We start from the raw sequence: 14,630 nt of genomic DNA on the forward strand, positions 1-14,630 counted from the left end.
ATTTTCAAGAACCATAAATTGTGTAACATTGTTCAGAAACCTTTCAAGCTCCAGTTTATAACTTCATATTTTTCTGAGTACATTCATCAAGGAAGAGAAGTCACTCAAAAGGTAAGAATATAATAAAGAGAAATACTATTCTAACTTACAGAATACTTGGCAGGAGATAATAGTGTGATTTTATGCAAAATTAGCATTAAAGAAAAAGCTCTGCAAAAGTCAAACATGTAAATCACATCTGAAGGAAACCTAGTCCTTTAATAAATCTGTTCCAAATTTCTTACCTACACTTATTTGAGAGACCAAATACTCCTGGGTGTAATAGCTTCACCTTTCACTTCTCTCAGAAACACACAAATTTCCCTTGTGATCCTCAAACTTAGCACTGTGCATTTTTAACTTACCTAGTACAGTCCATAAAAAGATCCTTAGAAGGGTTCTTTTCGAGTCTTGCTTTACATTCATTTACTGTTTCCTGAGGTATTTCTGGCAGGTGTGCTGCAGACTTTACATAATTAAACAAAAAGGCAACAATGAAAGCAATTTTGTAAATTGATAGAATGAGTAAAAGTTCTGTATTCAAAGTAAAATAAAATCTTCTAATACAGGAAAAGGAAAGGAATGGTTTGGCTGAAGAGAAAACCAAGAAAGTCATATTCAGGCAAAATTTTTATTTGTTCCCTATTACATACAAATGCATTGAAAGCTATTACAGTTATTTACTGTTGCAATATCTGCGGAAACAAACTTGGCAGTAAGTCAAATTTCTTTTTCTCTCCAGAAGTCTATCACCACAAAAGCAAGTTCTCTATTTGGCTTAGCAGGATGGAAGTACGGGGAAAGAAACACATACAAAAGCTGGGGAACTGTTTCAAACCAGCCCAAAGAAATCCATTTTTTGCAAAAATCGCATGTGACTTATGGTAGTCCCAAATTATCAGAAGACATGTGGCAAACTTGGAGTCTATCTGCTTTTTAGGCATCCGCAAGACCTTCATTTGGAGTAAAGTCTTCTAGGATGACCAATGTAAGAGAAGCAGAAGGAGCATCTATTCATAGAAAGCAAACGTCTAATTATATATCCACAGAAAAGCTTCTACTGGATACCAAAGAACAGACTCTTAAAAATCAATCAGCGACGTCTAATATATGCAAAAGATCAGCTATTAATGATGACCATGCAAAATACAGAGAAACAGAATGCTCTAGAACAAACCAAACCAAGCCAAACCAAAACAGCATTTCAGTTTGTGAAAACCTGCAGCAATTCTGCAAACTTACAGCAAACCAACCAAGGCCACATAGGAGTCTGAAAGAAGCCTGAAAATTTCAAGAATTCCTCATTCTCATGTCTTCAGACTAAAAAACTCTGAGTTAATTTGTTAATAAGTTCTCTTTAGATGATAAATGAGTTTGTTTAAAAATATATCTTTACTTGAGACCAGTATTTTAATTAGAAAACATAGGAGAATAAATCGTAATGGTAGTAGTCTTAAAAGCAGAGATTAGTCAAGGTTTCTAGTCAAGTTGATAAGAGCTTCACAATTTTAGAGGCAGTATACCTTCCAGAAAGACAAAAATGGGACTAATGAAGTTTGAAAGTCAATTTACTAAAAAAATGCAACCACTTAGATATCTATTTATCTGACATTTACAAAACACTTGAGACAATATTTTGCAATATATTTACCCCATTAGTGAAGTATGTCTCTAAAACTTTCAGGCCACAGTCTATACGCTTTTCATCTGAAGATACCTCATATTCTGCCTAGAGGAATGGAATTGAAAATTAAATTATGTTCAGAGCAATTTGGCACCACAGTTTTTTTACATGATGCTAGGTAAATTTTGTCATGAATAACACAATACTCCTAATATAAAAGGAACTGCAGGCTCTCACTGTTTAAAATCTAAAGATTTTTAGGCTACACAGTGAAACATGTATGAAGAACAGTCTTCAGAAAAAAACCCACATGGTATTTAACTTTTGAAAACATATGAAAACTAACAGTTATGCAATTACAGAAACTGCATCCTAGAGGTTAAATTAGATCAATTACAATGAAATAGTATTTATGTAGTATTGTAGGACAGAATGATCCAGATGGGAAATAATTAAGAGTACAATAATCAGCCTTTTTTCACTGTATTATTTTTTTCATGTATTTTTCTTTACTACAGTCTTGGGTAAAACTACTTTTTTTCTACTTACTACAAGGGATAAACCCACTACTTTCTACAAGGTCATGTTAACTGGAAATAAGTGAGATCTAAACCATACCCTACTTCATTCTTTGAGAAAGTAAAACTGAGTACACGAAAAATTTCATGGTTTTTGACTTAGTAATATATGGTACTGTGATGCAGAAAAAAGACCATTGTGCAATACAGTGCTTTTTGCAGATAAACAACCGGCAGCTTAGAGCTCCAGAGGTAGCTATTTGCGGAAAAAAGAAACCAAACCATCAAACAGATACTAGTATTGGAAAAACTCCAAGGACTACTTACTATTAATAATTTTAAGCAATAATCTAAAAGCAGACATCAGAAGTTACAACATTTAAAGATAACACAGAATCTGGGGAAAGTTGAATTAGAAAAGTGTTATCTCAAATAGCAACCAGTATTCACTTCGTAAGCTGGGCCAACTCAGTCAAAGCTTATTTCATATATCAGAATGTAAATGCGTGCACCTAGGAACAAAGAATATACAGCAGACCTCCAGAATGGAGGACTGTATCATACAAAACAACAGTTTGGCGTATTGGGACAATAATCATTAAGAACCTCATAGGAAATTCCAAGTGATTGATCTAATCAGAAGAGAAGTTATGTACCTTTATAAAGAAAACTAGCACACTGAAAAATGACAGTTCAAGAACCCAACACACACACAATACTGGAAATAACAGAATTCCTGAACTCCAGTTCTGCAGTCAATTGCAGCTAACCCACACTGAGTCACTACTAAGTCATCAACATCTTTTTCTGCTGAGACATTATGGTATCAACCACTTCAGCACAGTACTCAAATCCATTAACAATTGCAAGCCATTGTTTTTGCTACTTTAATTCCACAACAATCAGTCTAATGGTAAGGAATTCTTCTGCAACTACCAAACAACCTAAGCAGGTCTGAAAAGTTAATCAACCACAGCAGTGCACTAATCACCTCTAACATTTTCAGTTATGCCAAAGTAGTCACTAATTTAATACAAACAGTTAGGCATACAGTTTTAAGCAGATACTGTGATTGAAAAGGAAGTTTAAGAGACAGCCTTGTCAACTAATTTGTGTTACTCACAGAGCTTAAGAGGGAAGTTTGAGCTGTGACCCATTCATTTTCATACTTGAGTAACCTTGTCCCCAGCTAGTGAAATGAGTCACTAGATGATTGGATAACTGTAATTCCTCACTTCAATTTCTGTCACTTTTATTCAATTATTTCATAATTCTTTCTGTAAAGCCAAGCTGATGCCATACGTTAAGGTCACACATTCTCAAGAGTTAAAGCTTACCAGTCTTAGTATTCAGTACAGGTAGACAACATAGCGTTGTACTACCTTGGTTTTGCCATTTTGGCCTCCTGAAATAATCACGTTGCTGAAATCGCATTGCTCCATAGAGGAGAGTCAGAAAACTCTTTTAATAGAGATGCAAGGCTCTTAAGACTATGCCATTTTATGCCAGAAAGTTTATTTTCAGAAAGATTAAGTCTAAAATTGATTTAAAATAAAAAAAAATTAAAAATTGGCAAAACCTAAGGTAAAATCCCCACAACCTTAGCCTCTCCCTTCGCATTACTGCCTTACAAACAAAACCAACAAAAAGACCCTCAACCCCACTCCCCACCCCGCCTCCCTCCAAAAAAAAGCTTGAACAAGCTTGCTGAAGTCCAGACCAGAAAAGGGAATCAGACTAAGTCAGGAACCATCTGTAAGAGATAGTAGGTATTTTATCCCACTTCCTTGATCAAGACAGCATGCTAGCTTTCAGGTCATGAGAGCCACCAATTAGAGATTATCTTAGCTCTTATGAGACTTCTGTTTCAGTGATTCCCAAGAATACTTCTTCACCATGATTTTTTGGAAGTTAAAAAATAAAAAAAAGTAAATTGTGAAATCATCCCTTACATCAGATTATCTCAACTATGACAGTCTTCAATAATTCACAGAAGTGTTGCAATCCACATAACATTATAGGTTGCGTATTTCAAAGCAATTCAAAGTTTTCAGTTAGTGTAAAACACAGCTACTTCTCAGTGACAATTTCACCTGAAAAATGATGTCTGTGGAGAAAAGTTACGCCTGCCTTACAGTCATGCTTAAGATTTTTTTCTCCTTGTGCTGCCAAAGATTCTGCTACTCATTGGCTAAGCTTTTAAGGATTAAAAATGTGTACAGAAGTTGTAACCATTAAGTGTACATCCACAATTCTCAGTGGTCTCCCCACTGTGCAATTCTCACTAAAGGCTCTATTTTACATTCACTTCAGGATATTTAGCTCCGCTGTTCTGGACTTCCATTCAATCCATTCTAGCTGTCCAACTGTCAAACTGGTCTCTGGAATTTGGTGCTAGAACAGCTCCTAAGAGTCACAAAAGTATAGTGAAATGCACCTGGGGAGTAAGCCTAATTGCACAAAGATTCAGTGACAAATATAAAGCAATTCTACTTACTTGACACTAAAGCTCCTTTTTAGCTGATCACGTGCCTCAGTTTATACTCCCATAGGGGGAAGGAAGATACGGTGAAGTAGGGGCACAACAATAATCCCATGTATTTCCTTACATCCTGCACCATTCAGAGCCATCTTGCTCTGATATTTCGGACACATGTAAACAGCAGCACTACCCTACTTCTATCTTCTTTGGTCATTTGTTCCCTGATTTTAAGAACAAAAATTTGTGGGATGAGAAAAACTGTTCTTTTGGCAGCAATCTCAGTTTAAGTCTATATATTACTGTGCTTGGATTAACTATGCGGGACAAAGAATAAAAAGCTCTGAGCTATTATTATCTCCTCTTGAGGACTGCTGTGTGCCTGTCTACTCTTCTCATTACTTTCCCCCTCCCCATGAGGGTTTTGTCTGAGAATTTTTTTACAAAACATGGCTGTGGGCACACTTCCTTCCTCTCCTCATTCTTTAGCGTTAGATACCAAGATGCAAATGTATCAAGACAAAAATCTTCCTTTCCCCTTAGTCTCTAAAATCTGGTTTCTCTCCTTCCATAGATGGTTCCCTAATTTTCCATCTCCATTGTACTTTTTTTAATTAGCACATTCTGTCTAGCCTAGGGCTTCCATGCAAGTTTTTAACTCCCCCCCCAGTGATAATCAGAAGGGTAGAAGAGAGAAAACTTGTGGTTTGAGATAAAGACAGTTTAATAGATAAAGCAAAGCTGCACACACAAGCAAAGCAAAGCAAGGAATTCATTCGCTTCCCCCTGGCAAAAATGCCAGGGGGCCTGCATGGATGAACAAGATGCTCCTGGAGAAACTCAAACACAAAAAGGAAGCCTACAGAGGGTGGAAGCAAGGACAGGTAGCGTCAGAGGATTAGACAGAAATTGTCCGAGCAGCCAGGGATCAGGTTAGGAAGCTAAAGCCCTGATAGAATTAAATCTGGCTGGGGATGTCAAGGGCAACAAGAAAAGCTTCTATAGGTACATTGGTGATAAAAGGAAGACTAGGGAAAATGTGGGCCTTCTCTGAAGGAAACAGGAGACCTGGTGACCCGGGATATGGAAAAGGCTGAGGTACTCAATGAATTTTTTCCCTCAGTCTTCACCAGCCAATGCTCCAGCCACACCGCCCAAGTCACAGAAGGCAAAGGCAGGGACTTGGAGAATGAAGTACTGCCCACCACAGGAGATCAGCTTCAAGACCGTCTGAGGACCCTGAAGGTGCCCAAGTCCATGGGACTTGATAAGATGCAACCGTGGGTCCTGAGGGAACTGACAGATTAAGTGGCTAAGGCACTCTCCATCACATTTGAAAAGTCGTAGCAGTCTGGTAAAGTTCCCAGTGACTGGAAAAGGGGAGAAATAACCCCCATTTTTAAAAGGGAAAAAAGGAAGACCTAGGGAAATACAGGCCAGTCAGTCTCACTTCTGTGCCCAGCAAGATCATGGAGCAGATCCTCCTGGAAACTATGCTAAGACACATGGAAAACAAAGAGGTGACTGGTGACAGCCACCAGGGCTTCACTAAGGGCAAACTGTGCCTGATAAATCTGGTGGCCTTCTACGACGGGGTTACAGTGTTGGTGGATAAGGGAAGAGCAACTGACATCATCTACTTGGACTTGTGCAAAGCATTTGACACTGTCCCACACGACATGCTTGTCTCTATACTGGAGAGACATAGATTTGATGGATGGACCACTCGGTGGATAAGGAATTGTCTGGGTGGTCACACTCAAAGAGTTGCAGTCAACAGCTCAGTGTCTGCATGGAGACCAGTGACGAGTGGTGTCCCTTAGGGGTCCTTACTGGAACCAGCATTATTTAACACCTTTGTTGACGACATGGACTGTGGGATTGAGTGCACCCTCAGCAAGATTGCCAATGACACCAAGCTGTGTGGTGCAGTCGACATGCTGGAGGGAAGGGATGCCATCCAGAGGGACCTTGACAGGCTTGAGAGGTGGGCCCATACAAAAACTCATGAAGTTCAAAAAGGCCAAGTGCAAGGTCCTGCACATGGGTAGGGGCAATCCCAAGCACAAAACCAGGCTCGCTGATGAGTGGATTGAGAGCAGCCCTGTGGAGAAGGACTTGGGGGTGTTGGTTGATGAGAAGCTCAACGTGACCCAGCAATGTGCGCCTGCAGCCCAGAAAGCCAACCATATCTTGGGCTGCATCAAAAGAAGTGTCACCAGCAGGTCAAGGGATGTGATCCTGCCCCTCTACTCTGCTCTTGTGAGACCTGGAGTACTGCATTCAGCTCTGGGGCCCCCAGCAGAAGAAAGACTTGGACCTGTTGGAATGAGTCCAGAGGAGGGCCACGAAGATGCTCAGAGGGCTGGAGCACCTCTCCTATGAAGACAGGCTGAGAGAGTTGGGTTTTTTTAGCCTGGAGAAGAGAAGGCTCTGGGGAGACCTTGCACCAGCCTTCCAGTACCTAAAGGGGACCTACAAGAAAGCTGGAGAGGGACTTTTTACAAGGGCATGTAGTGATAGGACAAGGGGTAATGGCTTTAAACTGAAAGAGGGTAGATTTAATTAGATGCAAGGAAGAAGTTCTTTACTCTGAAGGTGGTGAGGCACTGGAACAGGTTGCCTAGAGAGGTTGTGCATGCCCCCTCCCTGGAATTGTTCTAGGCCAGGTTTGATGGGGCTTTGAGCAACCTGGTCTAGTGGAAGGTGTCCCTGCCCATGGCACGGGGGTTGGAACTAGATGATCTTTAAGATCCCTTCCAACCCAAATCATTCTATGATTCCCACTGGCAGGCAGATATTTAACCATTTCCAGGAAAGCAGGGCTTCATCATCATGCATAACGGCTACTTGGCAAGACAAACACCGTAATTAACTTCAGCCCTTCCTGCTTCTTTCCCCCAGGTTTTATTGCTGATCGTGACATCGTATGGTCTGGAATATCCCTTTGGTCTGTTGGGGTCAGCTGTCCCAGCTGTGTCACCTCCCAGCTTCTTGTGCACCCCCAGCTGACTCACTGGTGGGGCAGTGTGAGAAAAATAGAAGGCCTTGATGCTGTGTAATCACTGTTCAGCAATAACTAAAACATCCTTGTTATCAACACTGTTTTGGTAAAAAATCCAAAACATAGCACAGCATGAGCTACAATGAAGAAAATTAACTCTATCCCAGCCAAAACCAGCACAAAAATCAAACTTTTTACAAACAAAGATGTATGAGCTATTGCCTACTGATACACATCTCCAGTTTCTCACTGCTTACCACTGCATCCAGAAATTCAATGCACCTTTTCAAATCTGGTCTGGAATCACAGAACTGTCTGAAGAGAAGTCTTCCTATTGGCTGTTTGTCACAAAGCTGGTTATAGTCTCTTTCTGAGAAAGAAATAGTAAGTAAATATATTTATTTATTTTTAGCTTTGTCATAGCATGGTCCTTACTCCCATTTGAAAATAGGTCAGAAAAACATCACTAAAATGTGAAGATTTTACATTAACATATTTAGCCAAGACATCAAAAACATGCAATGATCCCAAAGAATAATGAAACACTCACTCCCAGCCACATTTGTCTCTTATAGCCTATCACATTTATTAAAAACACATTGAATGGTATGGTTAAGTTTCATTTAGGCTGGGGGGTGGAAAGCAACAACACTGTGAAACAGCAATCCCAAAGCAAACAAGATTGTTTGGAAAGGAGTAATACAAGATAATAACAGAAAAGGTTAAAAAAAAATTTCAAGACATTAAGAAAGAAAGTGAAACATATTACCACGTCATTCAAATCACAACATGATTCCTTTTTCTAATTCATGGCTTTGTAGATTTATCCTTTAGGAGCAGTTTCCTCTAACAAACAAGGAGCTGTGATAGAGCTTTTATCTTCTTATAAATTTATCTTCTCCATCACATTAAAAGTTTTAATAGCTTTTTTTTGCTAATTAGCATTCAGAAGCAAGACAGAATCCTTTCAGATAACACCACCAAACTCTTACCCTTCTTTCTCAAAAAAATCAGACAGACCATTCTACAGGACACCTACCGATTGAGCATCTAATACCTTCACAATGACTAACAGGTGGCAACTTCAGCATCTCTTTCCATTTTTTACTACGCCCACTCCGTTTGCCTAGAAGAAAAATATGAGTAATGTAAAATACAATACTGTGTCAGAATAAAATTAAACATAACATTACAGTATAAAATTAGGTCACTTCTGCACAGATCTGTCAGACTGCTTTTCATGCCTAGAAACAAATCCATCTACAAGGAAATCCAAACAAACTTGATATAGAAGAACTTTTATATGAAAAACTAAAAAATGCAGAAAGTCTTTTGCAAGACAAATATTTCACATTTTGGCTGTGCATACAGAATGTCTCTGCAGAGACAAGGCAAATATCTAGGTATTCTGAAAATTACAAACAAAACTGAAACATCAAAGACAGAAACCAAAAAACATTTGAGAACTATCTCTCAACCATGGTGAAGAATGGGAGACGTTAAAGTTGAGTAATGAAATACATAGAACAAAGTTCTTAAACATATTTTTGGATAATTAAGTTGTACATAAATATTCTCTTTCTCTTTTCAAGTGCCGTAATACTAATAAGAGTAGACCCCACTAATAAATGAGTGGGCATTGCTCAAATACACACCATTTATTCCAGACTATAGGAGGATAAAGGATACCAGGAAGAACTTAGCTGTTGCAGGATTCAGATCTTTTCAATGCTTCAGATTTCACAGCACTAGTATTAAATTGATTTTTAAAAAGTACTGCAGTATTTTCCCCATTGTTTCTCAAAACATATATCTGTACTCCATTTTCTATGTTAAATTGGAATTTTAGCACATTACTTTGACCTGAAGAAGCCAATTCCATTTACAGAAGATATACATACTTATCAAAAAGCAAAGAGATAGATATAGGAACATATATATATATTTTTAACTGCAAAACTTTTCATCGGAAGAGTAATTTTTGTGTTGCAAAATATTTTAAAAGAAGATTTTACTAAGTGATATGGCCAGATGCGTTTCCACATGACAGAACAGTAGCAAAACTGCACAGAAACTTTCTAACTGTACCAAAGCAGTATGTACCGTTAACCACAATGGGAGAGAAAGGAAGGGAGTTACCCTATGTAACCCGAATAGAAACCAAGCAGCAAATAGTACTCAACTCTTTCAGAATTAAATCGTTGGGGAGAAAGGAACTAACATCTTCAGAATAATAAAATATGTATTAAAAAAACCCCTCTTCACTCAAACATACAGCTTCTTGAACTATCCCACCATCGCAGTCAGAGCAGTCCCAGCTTAGTGTACCTTAGCTCATACCACATTTACATGATCTTTGCTAACACAAACATTGACATCTCACTGTGCTGCTGCAACAAAACATTCCCTAGTATCACTAGAAAAGTAAACAAATAAGGAATACAAAATCTTAAAAATTTGGCTTGCAGAGATTCTTTGAACTGATACCTACTCTCTAAAAAACTTTCTGCACTTTATTTCCTAATATTGCTTTGTAAGTCATTTTCTTTCCAAAATATTTTAGAATACAAATATATCGAATCTACTTCCTCCCTCATATTTCATGCAGTACCAGAACTAATCATAAAGCAATAATTACCAGCATCACTAAAATAAACTCCAACTATTTAACAAAATATTTTTGATGTTAAAAAGGAGTATATACTTGAAGAAAATCAAACCATACAGAGCAAAGAGCATTTCTAACAGAACTGAACACCAACAAAACCAAGGAATATTAACATAGATAGCCTGTACACATACAACGAATAGAAAAGGACTGGGTATAGAGTATTATGTGATCACAGAAAACAATGGACAGAAGTGTCAACTTAATTTTTAACCATGCAAATGAAAACTACACTAAGCTGCAAGGTCCACAGAAGTTAAATTTCTTCTGTTAGAAACTGCTCAGAAAGACTCATTTGTGCATGACACAGTATAATCAGTATTGACCAAGAATGATAACTGGCCCAAATTAATACCACAATGCTGTTTGGAAGAAGTAAAAGTGAACTGTGATATACACCAAGCATACATCTTCTGAAGCACTGTCAAAAAAAAAACCAACCCAAAAAAACAAGAACCAAAAAAACCCCCAAAACACCCAAACCAAAACAAAAAAGAGGATCACTGGAGCATTATACTTCAAGTCTAACACAAGAAAGTCTGCTGTATTTTGCCCCAAATATTTGGCCAGTTACTAACTATGTGACCATTATGAACTTCATTTTACAAATAGAGATCACATGCTAGAATACACTTTAATTCACCATCCTATAGAAGTCAATAAAGACTACATATAATTTATTAAAGGTACGCAAGAATCAAGTGACTAGGAGTATCAACTAAATCAACATGCTCTCTCTTTTCTCTGAACTGACTGTTCTTATATTTACAGCAAATGCACAGAAAAAGTCTGTATGTCCCAATAATGTAAAGAGAATGCATGACCTACATCATTTACAGATAAATTAGCCATTTCTGGTAAAAGTTATGGGAGGAGGCCAATTTGTTTGTCGTATTATTGCCTAATTGCAAAATCCTTTTCCATTTCTGAGGCAGTTTAAAAGAAGTATCAAATCAAATTATAATAGTTGTGGTTTGTAAGTGTCTTAATATTGATTTCAGAGCTTCTATTCTGGATCTCATTCTAAAATACTGCAGATAGAATTCTTCCAGAAAGACCAACAGCTTACTTTCTAACACAGCAGCAACAAAGCCATTAGGTTAATCTGCTTTATGGTTGACCTATGTGGTTCAGATAAATTACCATTTTTGCCTCTTTCAGATGTAATTGCTGGCTAGAACAATGTCCAACTTGAAACGACTCATCTTTTACAAAGAGAAGGGTGGATGCAGCAATACACCATTACAGTGAGGAAACACTGCAATTACATTTTCAGGTACGTGAGAACCTTACCTTCTCCTCCCCAAATTACTTCTTACAGTTAGAATTTCAGCATTTACCTCTTCAGATGTTTTCGCTTCTTAAAAAGATACATACTAAATTCAGTTAGGTCATTGCATCAGAATATGGTATGGCAAAGATGTTTAGATGTTTTCATTTTTCAACTTTTTTTTAACTTCAGAGAAATATTTGAAAAACATGTAAGGCAAGGTGGTAGTCTTATTCATCAGTAAAAACACAACTAGTTGCAAAAAAAGAAACTGCTGTGGCAAAACAAAGCAATCTGGTGCAGAAACAGATTTAGACAAATAAGAATATTTTTTAAGTCATCCGATGGACTTCCCACAGCCACAGTGATCTTCCTTACAGACAGGATTTGTAGCATGACTCTCATTTCACTGAGCACAATGTTCACTGAACATTATTAGTCAGTCTTCCTTGAGATAGAAAACTTGGAATCTGTCCTACAGAACGAAAATAGTGAGAAGCATCGTACTATCTTTGGCTAATAAATGTACACAGACTATATGTGGTAAGATGCAGTGGCTACTATGCTGACACTGAGATTCCAGCATTGAGCTGTTGAGGGACCTCCATGCTTCAGCTTTTGTGCCTGTAAAAGGCAAGCAACGTATCTCTGTGGTTGAGAAGCACACAACTACGGAGCACTAGGGGTGCATGGCTGCTTACAACATCATTCTTGCAAAACTGATTCCACAAACCAGATTGTCAGATACCAGCTGAGAAATTCATACTAGACCACACCCAGATAAGCTCTGAAAGCAGAAAACTGCAACAAGAAGACAATTTACAGCATGCCTTTAACTGTATAAATCAAGCAATTGGTTCAATGAAAAATGCAAAAGAATTGATGCAGAAGCTCTACATCATCTACACTGAGATGCATGAGAATAATCTGGGTACACACACTGTCTTACATCTTTCCCAAAGCAGAAAAAGCTGCAGGCAAGCTTCCTAACAGATTTTAAACTCACATGAATTCAAATTTTCTCTTACTTACAGACACATTTTCCCTCAAACCACTCATGATAACGATTAAAACCTTTCACTGAAAAATTAAAACATTCCTGTTTAACTATGGCCTTATGCTATGAAGACACTTGTAAACCACTGCCCACTAAGTAACAAATTTTTATGGTATGCCCTTACTGTGCAAGATCCACCTTCAAGACACAAAACACTGCAGAATACCTCAGGTCCTCAGATCAGAATGGTAACACTGACATACCACTAACTTCAGACTAGGAGACAAGTTCACATATAGCATCACCTTGAGGAAGGCTGTCATGCTTCCAGTTCTAGAGACATACTGCTTTGTGGGGTCTCTGCAACCTTCTCCATTGCGCAGGTCAGATTTTTTTTTTGACATCTCAGTTCCTTGAAAAACAAGCCTGGTCACAGCTTAACGACTAGGTTTAACAGAGTGGCATCTCTTTTATATGGAGAAAGATTTTTTTTTTCCCCAGAAGTATGATATATATAATCTGGCTGGCTCTCAGCAAGTTTACCAGAATCACCTAGTGAAAGTTCAGGTTTCAGTGCAAGGTATGCACCTAACTCTTCAGCATTAAAAAGGCCAAGGCACTTCTGAACACAAACAGAAGGAAAAATACAAGCAGTTCAATAAATAAACACATAAAAGATACCTATAGATTACAGATTGTTATAGCATTTTTAAGATAATATTCCTCACACTCCTGGATTCAAGTGCCTAGAGTCAGACTTCAGCAAGGTAATGCTCGAGTCCTCTTGCTCATCTAGCTGTTAGAGCAATAACACTGTAAGCAGTTAAAAACCCCAGGTATCTACGTGAACATTTGTGCAGCTTGTTTATATGCACAATTATTTATTGTTCCCACAGCTATAACCACTTGAACAACTGGTTCTTCACATCAGCTCTATATACAATTCCAGTAATCATGTGCACATTTAAGAATGCTAGTGCATACATGCTAAACAGCTTCTGCACTTCTCCAGAAATTAGGTATGAAAGTCTTGTATCAACTCAGGTAAATGTAACTATCTGAACCAGAATTTATTAACCTAATCTTGCACTCAAACAATGTAACATCTGTGTATCAATTTCATTTTGATATGTCTATAACAACTTAATGAACAGGGTTCACGGCGGGTTGGGGGGGGGGGAACAGTAAGAAAACTCCAATTTTACAGACAACTCCTTGGCAAACAAGGATTTTTTTTTATCATGATGGCACAGCAAGACTGCAACAGATAGAAAAGAAGTAAGATTCTTTTAAGCAGATTGTGAAACCTCTAGTTATAATTGCCACTTTTGAAATAACCAAAGCAGCAGCGTGTATCAATAACTAGACTTCTCATGTTATATTTATTTAGTAAATGTAATTATTTAGATTCCAACATGCCCACATGCATTCTTCTTACAGTTCATTAAATAAAGGACAAAAAGGCAGACATTGTGCATAATTCTGTACAAACACAGGAAGACATGTTTCCTGCCACAACGAGTTTACAGCAATTTAAAGCACAATGCAATAAGGGAGTGCAATAGAACATAGGAGGCAAATAAGGGAAGAACAGAAAAAAATAACAGCAACTGCAAAAACAGCACTCTCACGTTAAAATTCATATTTGGTGCTGGTGTATGAGTGTGCCTTGGTTTCCCACTTGTCCATACTCCTTAAATAATCAAAGATTTTAGTAAAGTTTGAAAGCCAGACTGCAATGATCTGAGCAAACTCCTTAGAATTTTCCTCCTAGTTACAAACGTACACATAACAGGATATCTGCCTATATATCCCCATTACAATACTGAATTATTACCTTATACTGCAAGCAAAAGTAGGATGTATTTTGCTTGCAGAATTATTCCAGTTATTTTTAAACCTAGACAGATAAAACACAATTTGAGTGGACTGTTTATTTTTTGTGAAGAGTGTTACACTAATACAATTTCAATTCTGAAACAAGTATCTTTCAGGATTTGCTTAAGCCAAACTGCAATCACATTCTGTTAC

The 14,630-nt window shown here is 37.8% G+C and overlaps 1 protein-coding gene across 2 annotated transcripts in view; it reads right to left on the minus strand.

Annotated features, from left to right (window-relative positions):
• GRK4 (G protein-coupled receptor kinase 4) overlaps positions 1 to 14,630 on the minus strand; it is a 39,556-nt gene that overhangs the window by 19,915 nt on the left and 5,011 nt on the right. For both annotated transcript variants that reach the window (XM_010583519.1, XM_010583520.1), the window contains exons 2-5: positions 8,704 to 8,790; positions 7,922 to 8,034; positions 1,691 to 1,768; positions 405 to 505 (exon numbers count right to left, since the gene is read on the minus strand). In XM_010583519.1, coding sequence (XP_010581821.1) covers positions 405 to 505; positions 1,691 to 1,768; positions 7,922 to 8,034; positions 8,704 to 8,790 — 379 coding nt within the window. The remainder of the gene's footprint in view (positions 1 to 404; positions 506 to 1,690; positions 1,769 to 7,921; positions 8,035 to 8,703; positions 8,791 to 14,630) is intronic.

The sequence above is a fragment of the Haliaeetus leucocephalus genome, unplaced genomic scaffold (assembly GCF_000737465.1).
Source record: "Haliaeetus leucocephalus isolate CR32 unplaced genomic scaffold, Haliaeetus_leucocephalus-4.0 Scaffold906, whole genome shotgun sequence".
Taxonomy (NCBI): domain Eukaryota; kingdom Metazoa; phylum Chordata; class Aves; order Accipitriformes; family Accipitridae; genus Haliaeetus; species Haliaeetus leucocephalus.